This window comes from Malania oleifera, chromosome 7 (genome assembly GCF_029873635.1).
Source record: "Malania oleifera isolate guangnan ecotype guangnan chromosome 7, ASM2987363v1, whole genome shotgun sequence".
Classification (NCBI taxonomy): Eukaryota; Viridiplantae; Streptophyta; class Magnoliopsida; order Santalales; family Ximeniaceae; genus Malania; species Malania oleifera.
The window spans coordinates 14513087-14528701 of record NC_080423.1 but is presented as its reverse complement, the minus strand read 5'-3'; the positions used below and the strand labels follow the sequence as shown (position 1 = coordinate 14528701).

General features: G+C 36.1%; 1 protein-coding gene across 1 annotated transcript; it reads left to right on the top strand.

The window, feature by feature from the left end:
* The first annotated feature begins 2503 nt into the window (after window positions 1-2503).
* Window positions 2504-6083, top strand: LOC131159203 (pentatricopeptide repeat-containing protein At2g22070). The gene has a single exon (XM_058113924.1). The coding sequence runs from the start codon at window positions 3179-3181 to the stop codon at window positions 5534-5536; it is 2358 nt and encodes a 785-aa protein (XP_057969907.1). The 5' UTR covers window positions 2504-3178; the 3' UTR covers window positions 5537-6083.
* The last annotated feature ends 9532 nt before the right edge of the window (window positions 6084-15615 follow it).

The following is a 15615-nucleotide window of genomic DNA, read 5'->3' as shown; positions in this document are numbered from 1 at the left end:
CCTTTATCATTCTTCCCATGCTATATTCCCTTCATAATTCTTCATCCCATACTTTGTTCCCCCCATCATTACTCATCACATGTCATGTTTTCTCCCTTTATCATTCTTCCCATGCTATATTCCCTTCATAATTCTTCATCCTATACTTTGTTCCCCCTATCATCACTCACCACATGTCATGTTTCCTCCCTTTATCAATCTTCCCATGCTAATTTCCCTTCATCATTCTTCCCCCCATACTTGGTTTTCCCCATCATGACTCCCCTATGTCTTCTTTCCCATGCTTGCCCCAAGCTAAGTCTATAAATAGCCCTCTCATTCCAAGCACAAGGGAGGAGAGTTCTTGGTGGTGGTAAGGAGAAGATTTCAAATATTGAAATTTTCTACTATAAGTTTGTGAAGCTAGTTTTTCTAAGTGAAGATCAAGAGGTCGGCTGATCTTGTTTGCTACCGGTGCTGAGTCACCCCATTTGAAGAAGGCACTCCATAGTGTCTCGAGTCAAAGCTCAAGAACAACTCTTGGGAAGACATTGTAGAGTGGCCCTAGTAGACTCACCAACAGGAAAAGAAGATCGGAGTAGAGGAAAACGAAAGAAGATCAAACGGTCGACTGATACTGTTTCCTACCGAAGCCGAGTCACCCCATCTGAAGAAGGTACTTCGTAGTGCCTCGAGTCAGAGTTCAAGAACAACCATCGGGAAGACGTTGTAGACTAACCTCTGCAGATTCACAGACAGGAAAGGAAGACCGGAGGAGAAAAAGATGATAGGTAAAACCAACGAACTTTCTCTACCTATGTTACATCTCCGCCCCCCTTTCCTGAACCGGCCTTTGCTGGTTTATTTGATTCTATTTTATTTCTTATTTTATTTTAAATAGTTTCTTTTTAACCCATAAAAAATTAAAAAAAAATTTCGTAAAAGACACAAAAATTCAGAAAAATTGTCAAAGAAAATTCAAAAATTTTTAAGGCTTTGAAACTTATTTACATTTGAAAATTATTGAAAAAAATCCAAGAAAGTTTCCAACATGTTTGGTAAAGGTTAAATCTGTTTCCTTACATTCAAAATTTTCAAAAATATATTCTAAAGTCATATATTTAAAACTATGACTTTCATGATTGTTGTCTAAAATTCTGTTGTATTCGGAAGAACATTGGAAAACCTCGAAAAATCAATGGTCTCGACCAAGATCTTAAACCGGTTTTTCCCCAAACCAGTCAACGTTTGACCGGCTCACCATTCCCGAACTGGTTCACCCTGATTACTCCATTTCGCTTGTATATTATTGTTGTATCCATAAAATTCACAAAAATCACGAAATTTCAAAAATTCCAAAAATATTTTCACATATTGATTTCAATTGATTTCATTTGTATTATTTTGAAAGTTCGAGAAAAATCACAAGAATCATTTTCATACTTAGGAAAAATCACAAAAATATCTTTTTAGGCACAAGAAAAAATTATTCCAATCCCAAAAAAATTTCAAAAACCTTTCGAAATAGTATTTTTGATACTTTAAAAAAAACCTATAGATTTCAAAATCCCCGGGAGCGTATTTTGTATCCTATTTTCGATTTTCCTTTCCGATGATTGTGATCAAGAGCATTGGCTCTTTGGAGTATTGGATTGCCCCAGTTATGAGAGAATACCTATATAGTATTTTCATTTTTTTTGACTTTTGAAAGGGAGTAATCTTTAAAGACTTATTACATTTATTTCGGGAAAACTCTTTATTAATTGGTACCGTTCGTAAGAACGGGCGTGTAGGGGGTGCTAATACCTTCCCCTTGTGTAACCATACTCCCGAACCCGACTTTGGTGACGCAGACTGATTCTACCCTTAACGGGGTAGCAATCAAGTATTCTAACTACACTTCAAAAGGTTAGTGGCGACTCCACCACACATCGTTTTTTACGAAAATTCACATTTTCAAAATACACATTCATTTTTCCCAGTTCGTAAGCTGAACACATTTTTAACCAAAGATTGGTTCTCTGGGTTGGGTCTGGGATGTCGCGACATTACGGATTTTGAAAAAATAGGAAAATTTAATTTGTAAAATTATAAAATTTGACCTGTGTTTATTTATTTTTTAAATAAATTTAAAGCTACTAATAAAGAATCACAGATACAACCTGTGAGCCAGCGGAAACCGTGGATGGTGAGAGTTCACTCTTTGAGCCAGTGAAGACCGTGGATGGTAATAGTTCTCTGTGAGCTAGCAAGAACCATGGATGGTAATGAAGATGTGTCTTGGAGTTGGGTTGGCCGAACGTTCAACTGATGTAAAGAAGCCATATCCGCATCTGAACTTTACCCTAATTACCGAGACCTAGGAGCGGAGGACGCTGATCTATAGGTTTAGTGTCGTATTAGGGGGTTCGAAAGGCTCATTGCTGGTTGGAGTTCTTATGTTAAAAAAAAAAAAAAAAACTTGTTAAAAAAGAAATAATCATAATGTAAATTGTAAACCCCAAGCAAAGTAACGACTGTACCCTTCCCTTCCTTTCGTTTCCTTTCCCTCCGCCCCCAAACGCAGGTTATAAACCCCGGCGGACCTGTTGGAGCCTGGAAATCTGGAACCAATCCTGCGCACGTCTTCCTCGGAAACTTCAATGGTGTGAGCTGCTCTCTCCCCCAAATCTCATGGGTTCACTCCCGAAACGCAACAAGCTTCTTCAGGACACCAAATATGAGGGCGTCTGTACTCCATGCCTTGCCACGTGCTCTCTCGTCTCCCCACAAGTTATGCAGTCAGAGCCAGCGTCTTGTCTTCAAGGTGGAAGTGCCTCTGTGCTTCAAGTCTCAATCTCAACTTCGATGATTCCTTCTTCATACATCCCAAGTGTAAAGAGGAATATAAATACAGAAGCTTGGTGCGGTTTCTGTGAGTTAACCGGTTATACTCTATTATTTTATTTGAGTAATTCAGATCATAAGTTCGGAATCCGACATTTTGAGTGGGGTTGTGTATCATAGCCTCCGGTTCATTTCCCGCCCGTTCTATTCTTTGACATCTTACTCTTTCTCCTATCCTTCCCTTAAAATTTATCATAAGCAGGGTTCGCAAAAGTATTTGAATATAAGTATATTTTATTTGTCGAATAATTTATGAAACTGAACCTTTCGGTTTGTCTTCGAATCTTGTCTTTTAAAGAGTTTTGTTTCTCTAATGGAAACTCCCGCTCAATCATTTTTCCCCTTTGCGTCAGATTTCTACGCATCCCTCCTCCAAAGAAGCCTCAATATAAATTACCCACTTGCTGGAAAATCAGTTCATGCTAGAATTATCAAAAGCGGGCTTCACCTTGGCGTGTTCTTAATGAATAACCTCATCAATTTCTATGCCAAAATTGGGTTTCAATTGGATGCACATCGTGTTTTTGATGAAATGCCTGTGAAAAATGCATTCACTTGGAATACATTACTATCTGCGTATGCAAAACGGGGCAGAATTGATGCAGCCCATTGTATTTTTTTGCAAATGCCTGATCCTGACTCGGTCTCATGGACTTCAATGATTGTGGGCTATAATCAGATGGATCTTTTTGAAAATGCGATTCGGATGTTCTCAGAGATGATTTTATGTAGGGTTGCACCGTCCCAATTCACAATTACTAATATACTTGCCTCCTGTGCTGCTATTGATGGTTTGGACATCGGGAGAAGGGTTCACTCTTTTATTGTCAAACTTGGGCTTAGTAGTTATATCCCTGTGGCAAATTCTCTCCTTAACATGTATGCAAAAACTGGTGATCCAATGACAGCAAAGATTGTTTTTGATCGGATGAGGTTGAAGAGCATATCAAGCTGGAACTCTATGATTTCATTGCATATGCAGTGTGGTCAGCTTGATCTTGCCCTTGCCCAGTTTGAGCAAATGAAAGAGCGAGATGTAGTTTCCTGGAACGCAATGATTGCAGGTTATAATCAACATGGATATGATTTTGAAGCACTTGATATCTTCTCAAGAATGCTTAAGGATTCTTCATTGAAACCTGATAAATTCACCTTGGCCAGTGCCTTGTCGGCTTGTGCAAATTCAGAGAAGTTGAAACTTGGAAAACAAATTCATTCATATATCATTAGGACTGACTTTGATACCTTTGGGCCAGTTAAAAATGCTCTGATATCAATGTACTCCAAGTCTGGTGGGGTTGAAACTGCTCGAAAGATTTTAGAGCATTGGATGACTTCCAATCTTAATGTTATAGCATTTACAGCTTTGCTAGATGGATATATTAAAATTGGGGATATAAGTACAGCCAGGCAGATCTTTGATTCATTGAAAGATCACGATGTAGTTGCATGGACAGCGATGATTGTAGGTTATATGCAGAATGGCTTCAACAATGATGCGGTGGACCTGTTCAGGTTAATGGTAAGAGAAGGGCCTAAGCCAAACAAGTACACTCTTGCAGCCATGTTGAGTGTCAGTTCAAGCTTGGCTTCATTGGATCATGGAAAACAAATCCATGCAACTGCCATAAGATCAGGAGAAGCATTATCGGTTTCTGTGAGTAATGCTTTAATTACCATGTACTCAAAAGCTGGAAGCATCAATGGTGCAAGACAGGTATTCAATCTGATACATTGGAACAGAGACACTGTCTCTTGGACTTCAATGATTATGGCTTTAGCTCAACATGGTCTTGGAGAAGAAGCCATAGAACTGTTTGAGAAGATGCTGGCAGTTGATATTAAGCCTGACCATATAACTTATGTTGGTGTACTTTCTGCTTGCACGCATGTGGGTTTGGTGGAGCTAGGTCGTAGCTATTATAATCTGATGCAAAATGTACACAAAATTGAACCGACTCTAAGCCATTATGCTTGCATGATTGATTTGCTTGGACGTGCTGGACTGCTTCAGGAAGCTCAAGATTTCATAGAAAAAATGCCGGTCGAACCAGATGTTATAGCTTGGGGTTCGCTTTTGTCTTCCTGTAAAATTCATAAAAATGCAGAGCTGGCAAAAGTTGCTGCAGAGAGATTGCTCATAATTGAGCCAGATAATAGTGGGGCATACTCTGCCCTAGCTAATGTCTATTCTGCTTGTGGAAAATGGGTGGATGCTGCCATTATTCGAAAGTCAATGAAAGATAGACGAGTGAAGAAAGAACAAGGATTTAGCTGGGTTCAAATGAAAAATGAAATCCATGTCTTTGGTGTTGAAGATGTGCTTCATCCACAAAGAGATGCAATCTATGAGGCTATGGCAGAAATTTGGAAGGAGATAAAAAAGATGGGTTTCATTCCTGACACTGAGGCAGTTCTCCATGATCTCGATGCTGAGGTAAAGGAGCAGATTCTTAAGCATCACAGTGAGAAGCTTGCCATAGCATTTGGACTGATAAATACTCCAGAGAAATCTACTTTGAGAATCATGAAGAACCTAAGAGTATGTAATGACTGCCACTCTGCCATTAAGTTCATCTCCAAGCTTGTTGGCAGAGAAATTATTGTCAGGGATGCTACTCGTTTTCACCATTTCAATGATGGGTCCTGTTCTTGTCGGGATTATTGGTAGTGCAACAAATATTTCTCCAGTTCACATATTGTTGAAAACAGTACCACCAGTGAACAAAAACTCGTGTATTTAGCAAATGCTATAAACTTTGAAGCTTGTGTAAAACAGACTTGATCAGCTTACTGCTTTCAGCACTGATGTTGATTCTACTTCAAGGGCATTCATGAAAGATTTTGTCAACGAGTATGGTGTTCCTTGGCCTTGAGCATGATACATGTTTGCGTTCATCATTGTGCAGCAGAGGTCTCTTGTACATGCACAGCAGATATTGTCGACTGAGTTACACAATCATCTGCAAGGGTCTTCTCAGTGATGCCTCTAACTGACATAGCATCCAAAATCTGGTATGCACTTCCACGGATCTTGGTAACCTTCAAAATATCTTTTCTAACTGTAGTTTGATGAGCGCATGCTTACATGTGTGTGTCATATATGCCGGCAATTTTTAGTATTTTTATGATAATGGTGATGGTATATGGGATAAATTCCATTGGAGTTCAGGAAACTTTTGAGTAAATTCTATATTTTTTTTAGGGGGTCACTAAAATTTATTGATGTGACTAAATTTTAAACTGTCTTCTCACGAGAATTAAACTTCTTAATTTGTGTCAATGTCCAGTGTTCCTTCCAATTGCCAAACAGAGAGTTAATAATCCCTATCTCTATCTCTCTCTCTCTCTACAAATGACCCAGTGAATTCATCGCTGTGTGAGTGCATGCATCCATGTATGCATGAGCAAGATTGTGGGAGAGGGTGTGTGCGTGCTTGTATGAATGCCACTGTCCTTAGAGCCCAACAACCTATCGCCAACAAGCCCGTCCTTTAGCAAAAGCACTGTAAGGGGGGAATATTGAGGTGCAACACTGTTAGTATGAGATCTTCCATGGCAACAATGGCCTTGAGAAGTTGGCCATACCTCCTCCAGCACTGAATTTTCATGTTCGCATGTGTCTAAATTAATAGTTTGAAAGTAAAGTATGACTACTCAAATAGTGTTGCTCCCCGTCCTCAAAACTGTATCTGGGTAATCTATTAATTAATTCACACATGACAGGTTGGTCTTATTGGAGGCATAGGTCCTCTTCATGATATCTTGAAATGTAAGAAATTTGAAATTTTTTAGGTTAATAAAATTAGTGTTTAGTTCTCACTGTGGAAGGGTTTTTAGTTTTTAAACAAAAAATATTTGGCCTCCTTGCTGGCTTCAGTTAGGCCTTCTCTATTCAGTTTCCTTGAATGAAAATGGACAATGTTTTTTTAAAGGTGAACGCATAACGTGGCGCATTTTAACCAAGGGGTAAGCCTTTCGGAAATTTTATTTTTTTAGATAAAATATGTAAACACATATTTTTAAAAATGAATAAAAATATTAAGAAATTACAAATACTATTTAAAAAATCAAATGTGATTTCTACAAACGCTAAATTGAGTTCTTTAAGTAAACTGTGTCGTGATATTGTTGTAATGTTTCCAAGTTCAATTATTTTTATGATGTTTGACAACTCTCAATAATTTTGGGAGGGTTGATGTTCACTAATTTTAGAAATCAACTCATATTATTATGTTCCTTCATGTAAACATGTGATTATAATTTTCTATCCAAATCTAACCTGAGATTCACACACTCAAAATATCTAAGCCTCAAATCAAAAGGCGCAAAAGGTATGCTTTTTGTACAAATGCATAAGTCTTAGCGAATAATAAGTTGCCTTTTTTGGGATTCGGTGTGTAGACTAAGCCTTAAAATTTTGAGCATGTCGTGTCTTGAAGCGAGCCTCAAATTGAACCTTATAATGCATGGGGATCCATCATTTGTTTTCCTCACATTGCAGGGAAAAGGAGCTTGCTCCCTCACGAACCAAATACAACAACAACAGCATGTCTTATGCCCCGCTAGGTGAGGTCTACTACATGAATCCTGCCAATTCACCCATTTGAGGGCACTTTCCTCTACTAGCTTAAGAGCTATTAAGTCCTTTCCTCACTATGAAATTCTAGGTTATTTTAAGTCTACTCCTATCCCTTTTAGTTTTAATATAAGAAACAATAACTAACTCACTCCTCACACATGCACAACTTGGCATGTGTTTCAAATGCCCAAATCATCTAAGCCGCCCCTACCTTATCTTGTCTTCAACCAATGCTATGTGTTGTTTATTGCGAATATATTCATTCCTTAATTTATATTTTAATATTATACCACTCATCCACTTTAACATTCGCATTGTGGCAAAAAAGGTGTGGATGATAAAGCTCTTCTTTTTGTTTCTTTTTGGTTTTTGGACAAAATATTTGGCAAAATAGTTCTTGATCCTTCTTATCAAAGATATCAACATGTAAATTCTTAACATTTGCAATGTTCTATTATTAGTTCAAAAATTACATGATATTCCTTCAGTTACAAGCCTTAATGCATAAATATATGCATTGTTACGTGCATATGTATGTATATATGCTTATGCTTATTTTGAGTTCTTCTGAATGACTGAAGTACACTTGCATCTTCTTAAGGGGATCTTGTTTTGCCAAGCTCTCGAATCCCCTCTTTTCTTGGTCATTTGCTAGTGGAGAGGGAATGAGGGAGGGAGAGGGTAATATGCATTTTGCTTTTTGGACACTGTGGCAAATTTCGGATCCTTGAAAGATCAAGTTTGAGTAGAAGCATTATAATGGACCATATATTAATTCTTTAGATCGGAATTGGTGTTGTGTGTGGAAAATGTGAAGTTGTTAGACTGTCTTTTTTTAACGCATTGTGCAAGTGATTTGGAGCTTCACCTTCTATGGGTTGTCATAGGTTCAACCTAGACGTGTACAGAAGATACAATAGCCTTTTTAGGGAATGAGTATTTTTTTTCTCTCATTTGGTGTATAGAAGAAAGAGAGTGAGTTTGAATGAGGGTTCCCACTTTTCAAGCTGGAAAATCTTTTATTTTTTTGGCATACTCATGGGACAGGTTCACAGGTTCAGCTTAGCTGTATAGGATTCTTTGTTGTCAACAATATTTCATAAGATGAGACTTTGTTGAGATGTCTGTTTTTGTTCTGCTTTTTAGCATCAAGCACTTTTCTTGCTTTTATTTCTTACAATATATAGCCATTTTGTCTTATAGATGAATGTTTTATCTTGTTAAAAATATGACTTGGTTTTGTTTTAATTTCTTTTCATGAAATATAGTGTTGTCGTGCTCTTGTGTAATACTCCAATGGACTTCTCCTCTTGTTTGCTCTTAGTTACCAAAACAAAGTGTTTATAGAGCATTACTTTTTTCTGTTATAACATTGTCTAGAATCCAAACACATGAAATCAATTTAATTGAAAAGTATAATTGTTGAAAGTAGTTCACTTTTTCCATATTATCTACCTATAAAGCATGGTGTCATGGACCCCCAAAATAGGACTCAAGTAAGGGTCATGCGGCACTCGTTGAGAGCTCTTCCCCCGACGAGTCAGCCAATAATCACACGTTCAAGCCTGTAAGTATGAGCACCAAGTGAGTCTCAATACTCAAGAGAAACAAGGAACAATATGATATCACACAAGCAAGATATTCACATACACGAAATAAGGCTGCAACAATCAGGTATATCACAATCCATGGCAACAAAACACCATAATGAAAAGGACTACTTGTATTATTCAGATCCAAGAGAATAACCATACAAATGTTAACACAAATAATCATAGATTCATTCTAAATCCCTTGAGAATGCAATTAGAGCAGTATCTCTCTCCCCTTTTTCCCCATTACATTGTCACTCCCTAACATCCTCCCCTACTCATTTTATCGACGTCCTCGTCGATGTGTTGTAGAAGGCCTTTTTGCTCCGTTGATGTTGAAACTAGTGTCGTTTTCGAATTTCTGAAATCTTCAATCTTTCGTATGACATGCTGAAGGTTTTCTGTCTTTTCCTAACTGTTCTCTTCTTCTCCCAACCCCATCCACCGAACCAAATATTGTTGTTGTTGACGACCTTCTTCATTGACGACTTTGTCTGCAAGGATCTCCTGAACATCTTTGTTTACAGGCTGCCTTCTGGAAATTGTTGATCTCTTTATCTTTTGTCAGTGTGAATTTGCTTCATCTGTGTGGAATGACTTTAGGTTGCTTATGTGAAACACCGGATGGACTGGTTGTTTGTGGCTCTTCATCCACTCTTTTTGTTCAAGCCAATAAGATGCATGCCCCACCTTCTCAATCACTTTGATTGAACCTTTGTAACGGCGTAAAAGCTTTTTATCCTTGCTGCGAAGAAATCGAAATTTCTCTGGCGGCACTTCTACAAGAACCAGATTTTCAGTTTCAAATTGTTGTAGTCGTCGCCCCTTTGTCTGCCCATTTCTTCATGCGCTTCAATGTTTTTTCTAACTGAGTTCGAGTGACTTTGATGTTTTGTAACCAATTCTTTGTGAATTGGTTTGCTTTCGGGCAATTTCCTTTGTATGGACCATTTAGAGTGTGCGGGAGAGTCGGTTGTTGACTTGTCATAATCTCAAAAGGGCTTTTATTAGTCGCAGAAGATTTCATAGAGTTAAAATAGAATTGTGTCTAGTAAAACAACCTAATTTTTTTGATTTGAGTTTACAAAATGCCGTAAGTATTCGTCCAACATTCCATTAAAATGTTGGGTTTGACCATCTATTTGTGGGTGGTAGGTGGTGGACAGATTAAGGTTTGAATCCATCAAACGAAAGAGTTCACCCTAAAATCCCTCTGACATCTCTATCACTGATTAGGCTTTCTGGAACACCCCAATATTTCACCACATGCTTGAAGAATAGCTGAGCTGTCTTCTTTGCTAAACATGGTTTCGAAACTGGTACGAAAGTTGCATACTTTGAAAATCAATCAATCACCACCAGAATTATGTCATACTCCTCTACTTTTGGCAATGAGGAAATGAAGTCCAAAGAGACACTCTCCCATCGCATTGTAGGTACTAGCAATGACTCCAACAAACCCAAGGTCTTCTTTCTTTCTACTTTGTCTTGTTGACAGATCAAGCAAGTTTTGGTATAACTCATCACATCATCTTGCATATTCGATTAATAGTACCCCCGTGTAATCAATGCATGAGTTCTTCACCATCTGGGATGTTTAGGCCATAATGTATCATGACACTCTTTTAGTAAAGTTTTCCTCAAGTTTCTAGCTTTGGGCACATAGACTCTTTTGCCTTTAGTCATTATCAGCCCATCTTCTACCTAGAATTGTCATGTATTCCCTTCTTCCATTAGTTTGCTCAATGTCTGTGCCTGCTGGTTTGTACTTAAATATTCCCTGATAAGATCTTTCAAAGGTAACATCATCCTACTAGTTGATAAATGACTTATGAGTTTCAATGCTGCCAAATTTAGTTTTTCTACTTGAAGCATCAACTACTTCATTCGTCTTCCCTGCTTTGTATTCAAAATCAAAATTAAATTCAATTAGCTTCTCCTGCCAATGGGCTTGTTTTGAGGTTAGTCTTGGTTGTGACAAGAAGTGAGTAACTGCCACTATCAGTTTTTACGACAAATTTGAACCCCAAGAGACAGTGCCTCCACACCCGGAGACAGTGTACCATAGCAAGAAACTCATTTTCCTGCGCTTTATTGTTCCGTTTGGCACCCGTTAATATTCTACTTTCAAAAGCAATTGGATGCCCTTCCTGCAAAAGAACTCCCTCTAATACAAAGTCTGAGGCGTCTGCTTATACTTCAAATGACTTTGTCACATCAGGAATGATTAGCACAGGATCTCATACAATCTTTTTCTTTAATTCAAAAAATGCTGATTGACACTCTTCTGACCACCCCCATGGTACCCTTTTCTTTAGTAAATTTGTTAACGACACAACTCTTCTAGAGTATTCCTCTATAAACTTCTGATAGTAGTTGGCTAGCCCTAAGAAGGATCGCAGTTCTCTAACGGATGTAGGTGCTCGCCATTCATTGATGGTTTGTACCTTTGCTAAATCCATCCATATCTGACTCTCTTCAATGATATGCCCCAAGAATTTAATACATTTTTTAGCGAAAACACACTTCTCCCTTTTTATATATAACTGATTTTCTCGGAGTTTTTAAAAGACCTGCCAAAGGTGATCTTTATGTTTTGCTAAGAATTTGGTTTTTTAATTTTATGCATTGATTCTTGTCTCTATATAAGTTTGATGTTCTAAGGTTTAAAATTGATGATTATGCGAGAAATTTTGTTTTTGATGCGTGAAGATGATATAAATTATTATCATATGAAGTTTTTGGACTTCATTAAGGCATCAAATCTAATTCTTAGTTTTTTATGTTTTACGAAATTTTTTATTTTCATAAAGAATTAAGAGAATAATAAGTTATGCAATTATATTATGTCAGAGAAATTTTATTTCATGGATGATTATAAAGTACTGTTGCATTAACATCTTATGATCTAATAGAAATATCTTAAAGAGCGTTGGATTAATTCATATATCATGCTATTTATGCAACGACCCGATTTTCGACCATTTTTTTTATAACAATAATCTGTCACACATTTATCAAATCTCTCTATCAAGTATTTGTCAATTATCTCTGATACCATTCAACATGACCCGACCCGCGGGTGATTACTCCATCTCATAAAAGTATACCAAACAGCGGAAGTCAATATATACAACATCCCAAATACAAATACCAGAGTTCTACTCATCCTTACATACACAAATTCATATACATCCCTAGTTAAAAAACGCTTACCCTAACTACTAGGGTACTAAGGTTTCCTCCCCCTCCGAGTTCTCTTTGCTTGTCTGTCTTGGTTTCTTGAAATATTTAATTTATGAGTGAGATACCTCTCAATAAGACGGAATAAATTATTGACGGTGTGTGACAACATGAGTTTTGTTACATCATAACACATTCATTTAAATAATTATATCAACTAGGAAAAACGTACAGCTGTACTCATAATCATACATATATATGACATAGTTTCATAAACTTTCATTTCCCATCATCATATATCAACATGTTTTCATTTCTCAGAATCATATTTCAACATATTTTCATAAGCTTTCATTTCTCAAAATCATATTCTAGTTCATGAGTATCCACCAACATATAACACAACGCGTCTGTAATTCATGACTGTTCATTTTTCATATTCATATTCTAACCCATGAGTATCCACCAACATATAGTACCAGGGGTGAGCATAATTCGGGAAAATCCGAATTAACTGACCGAAATTGGTTGGTTGGTTATGGTTTTACAAAGTTCGGTTAATCGGTTAATCAGTTCGGTTAAGAGGAATGTTAATTCGGTTAACTGAAATAACCAATTTAATAATTAATTAAAATTTAAATATAAATTAGTATATGTTAATTTGTTAATATGTTAATTAGTATATGCTAATTTGTTAATATGTTAATTTTTTAATATGTTAATTAGTATTTGGTAAAAAAAATCTACAATTATATTATGTTTTTATTAATTAATTTCAAATTAATTCGGTTAAATTTGGTTAACCAAGTTACGCGAAAGGGTAATTCGGTTTGGTGAGGCCCCTTTATTCGGTCGGTTCGGTTAACAGTTCTCATTAATAAAAAATTTTGGTTATTTCGGTTAATTAACCGAATTTGGCTGAATCGACCGTTTGTTCACCCCTAATAGCACAATGCATTTGTAACTCATGACTGTTCATTTTTCATTTTATTTCTTATATTCATATTCTAGCTCATGAGTATCCACCAGGATATAGCACAATGTGTCTATAACTTATGACAGTTCATTTATTGCGTCTGTAATGAGGAACCACTTGAGGATAATCGTGTTACATCGTCATGTATTCACCCCACATGACTGGGTTGTGCGGCCCGTAGGCGGGACCTAACCGTGGTTGACCTATTATGTTAGATAAAAAATAAACGCGTTTGTAGTACGATTGGCCTACCCAATCCTAGTTCGAACCCCAGGGACCTAATTGAGTTTTTGCCTAGGTCAATCGTCGACGAATTGCAGGGACTTATTGATGAATTTTTCCAGTAGCCAAAACAAGTTTTTAGTCCAGATGACTTGTCAACGATTGGGGTAGACTCGTTGACGATTAACATCGAGAATTGAACACCAACAACTAGAAAACAACTAGTTCCCGAGCCAATCTTTTGGGATTCACTCCCAACGATTAAATAACGGCTAGAATGACTTTTTGGCTATAAATACAAGTTCATAGGCTTGATTAAACAAGTTTTTAAGGGTTTACAAGTTTTTAGTGAAAAACATTCTCAAACATCAACCCTAAGCACTTTGCATTTTAGTTCATATTCACAAGTGCTCAAATTCTCTCTTACTCTTTAATCTTGTGTGATTCAATCCTTGAGAGAATAGTGTGAGGGTTTGCTTTGTATTTGATATTAGCTCATTTGAGGAGCATTGCTTTGTACATCCATCATCCTGTAAAAGATTCTTTGTGAACCGTTTGTTGTAAGGTTCTTTGTGAACTGTTTGTTGTGAGGTTTTTTGTGAACCGTTTGGTGAAGGTTCTTGGTGAACCGACTTGCAAGGCATCTTGGTGATCCTTGTGGTTCTTGGTGAGTGTAGGGTTTTGTTCCCGAGTGTAGGGATTTGTTCTCGACTTGTAAGACTTCTCCGCCAATGAAAGAGTTTATAGTAGAATCCTTGAGTTGGTCTCAAGGCGTGGACGTAGGTTTGTTGCCAAACCACGTTAAAATACTGGTGTTAAGCTCTCTCTCCCTCTACCCTTTATTTTATGTCTTGTGCTTGATTTACATTTGATATATTGTGATATAATTGCTTCAATCTTGGTAAGAATTTTATTTTGTAGAGAAAATCGATAATACGTGAAAGAGTCCATTCACCCCCCTCTAACTTTATATACTCTTGACCCGATGAGTGATATCGGAGTATAGCACCACTTTCAATCCTTATTCATGAATAATATTTATGATTTTATTTAAATTTTTTATATAAAATATTAATTGCCCAAAAGCGAGAATCACATATATTAGTTGTAGTACTTGGAAATATGAATTTTGAAATTTATTTACATTTATATAAATTTAAAAAGTACTCAACATAATTTTGTACTATGTTTTATTTAAATTTCAATGCACAAATTTAAATATAAAATTAAAGCTCTACTCTTCCAAACACATAGTAAGTTAATTATGGAGGATCACCTGTATAATTTTTAAACTCCCCAAATTCTTTATTAACAATTTCCATTTGTGATTGCAATGGTCCTCTGTTTTGGACTTTTAGGTCTTCCATAGGATGACCATATAATACATGTCAATTTTTTTAAAAAAAATTAATAAAAAAATAAGAAAATGAAGAATATATATATATATATATATATAAATAATTTTAAAAGGAAAATAATATGACTATAATTTAGAACTCTCACATGCTCCATTTGAGCCCCTTTAAATGAGAAATTAATAGTACCTTTTAAAGGTTTTTAAAGTTATTTTATTAATATAATAATTTATTAATTTATGGAAGGCCTGACTAGAATTCAGGAAATAAAATGTTTAGTCTTAATTAGTCCGATAATCCTATTAAATAATTAAAAAAATATTTTAACTACTCCAAATAATTATTAATTTATTAAAGGCTTGATAAAAATTTAGGAAATAAGAGATATGCTTTGTAATTAATCTTTTAATAAATAATTTACACTTAATTGTTAATAAATTATATTATTCTTCCCCTTGCATCTCTTTTAATTTCTTAGTCTCTAAATCTCTTTTAATTTCTTACTCTTTCTCACGAAAAAGTTTGAATAATATGAAAAATTATTAGGTTAGACCACCTCACATTTAGACAACCAATCACATCTTTAAATTTTGTATAAAAATTAATTTTTTTATTTAAATTATCTTCAAAAATTACTCTAACAATTTGGGTTTATATAACACAAGCTCATACGGTAAGAGTCGACTAGATGAAATAATGTGGGCTACTCCTAACACAAGCCATAGGAGTAGCCCATGTTATTTAGCATTATTGTCCTTCTTTTCGTACGACACTCCTCTCTTTCGACTATATACAGTAAATAATACGGATTCGTAACATTATAAATTCTTAATTCGACAA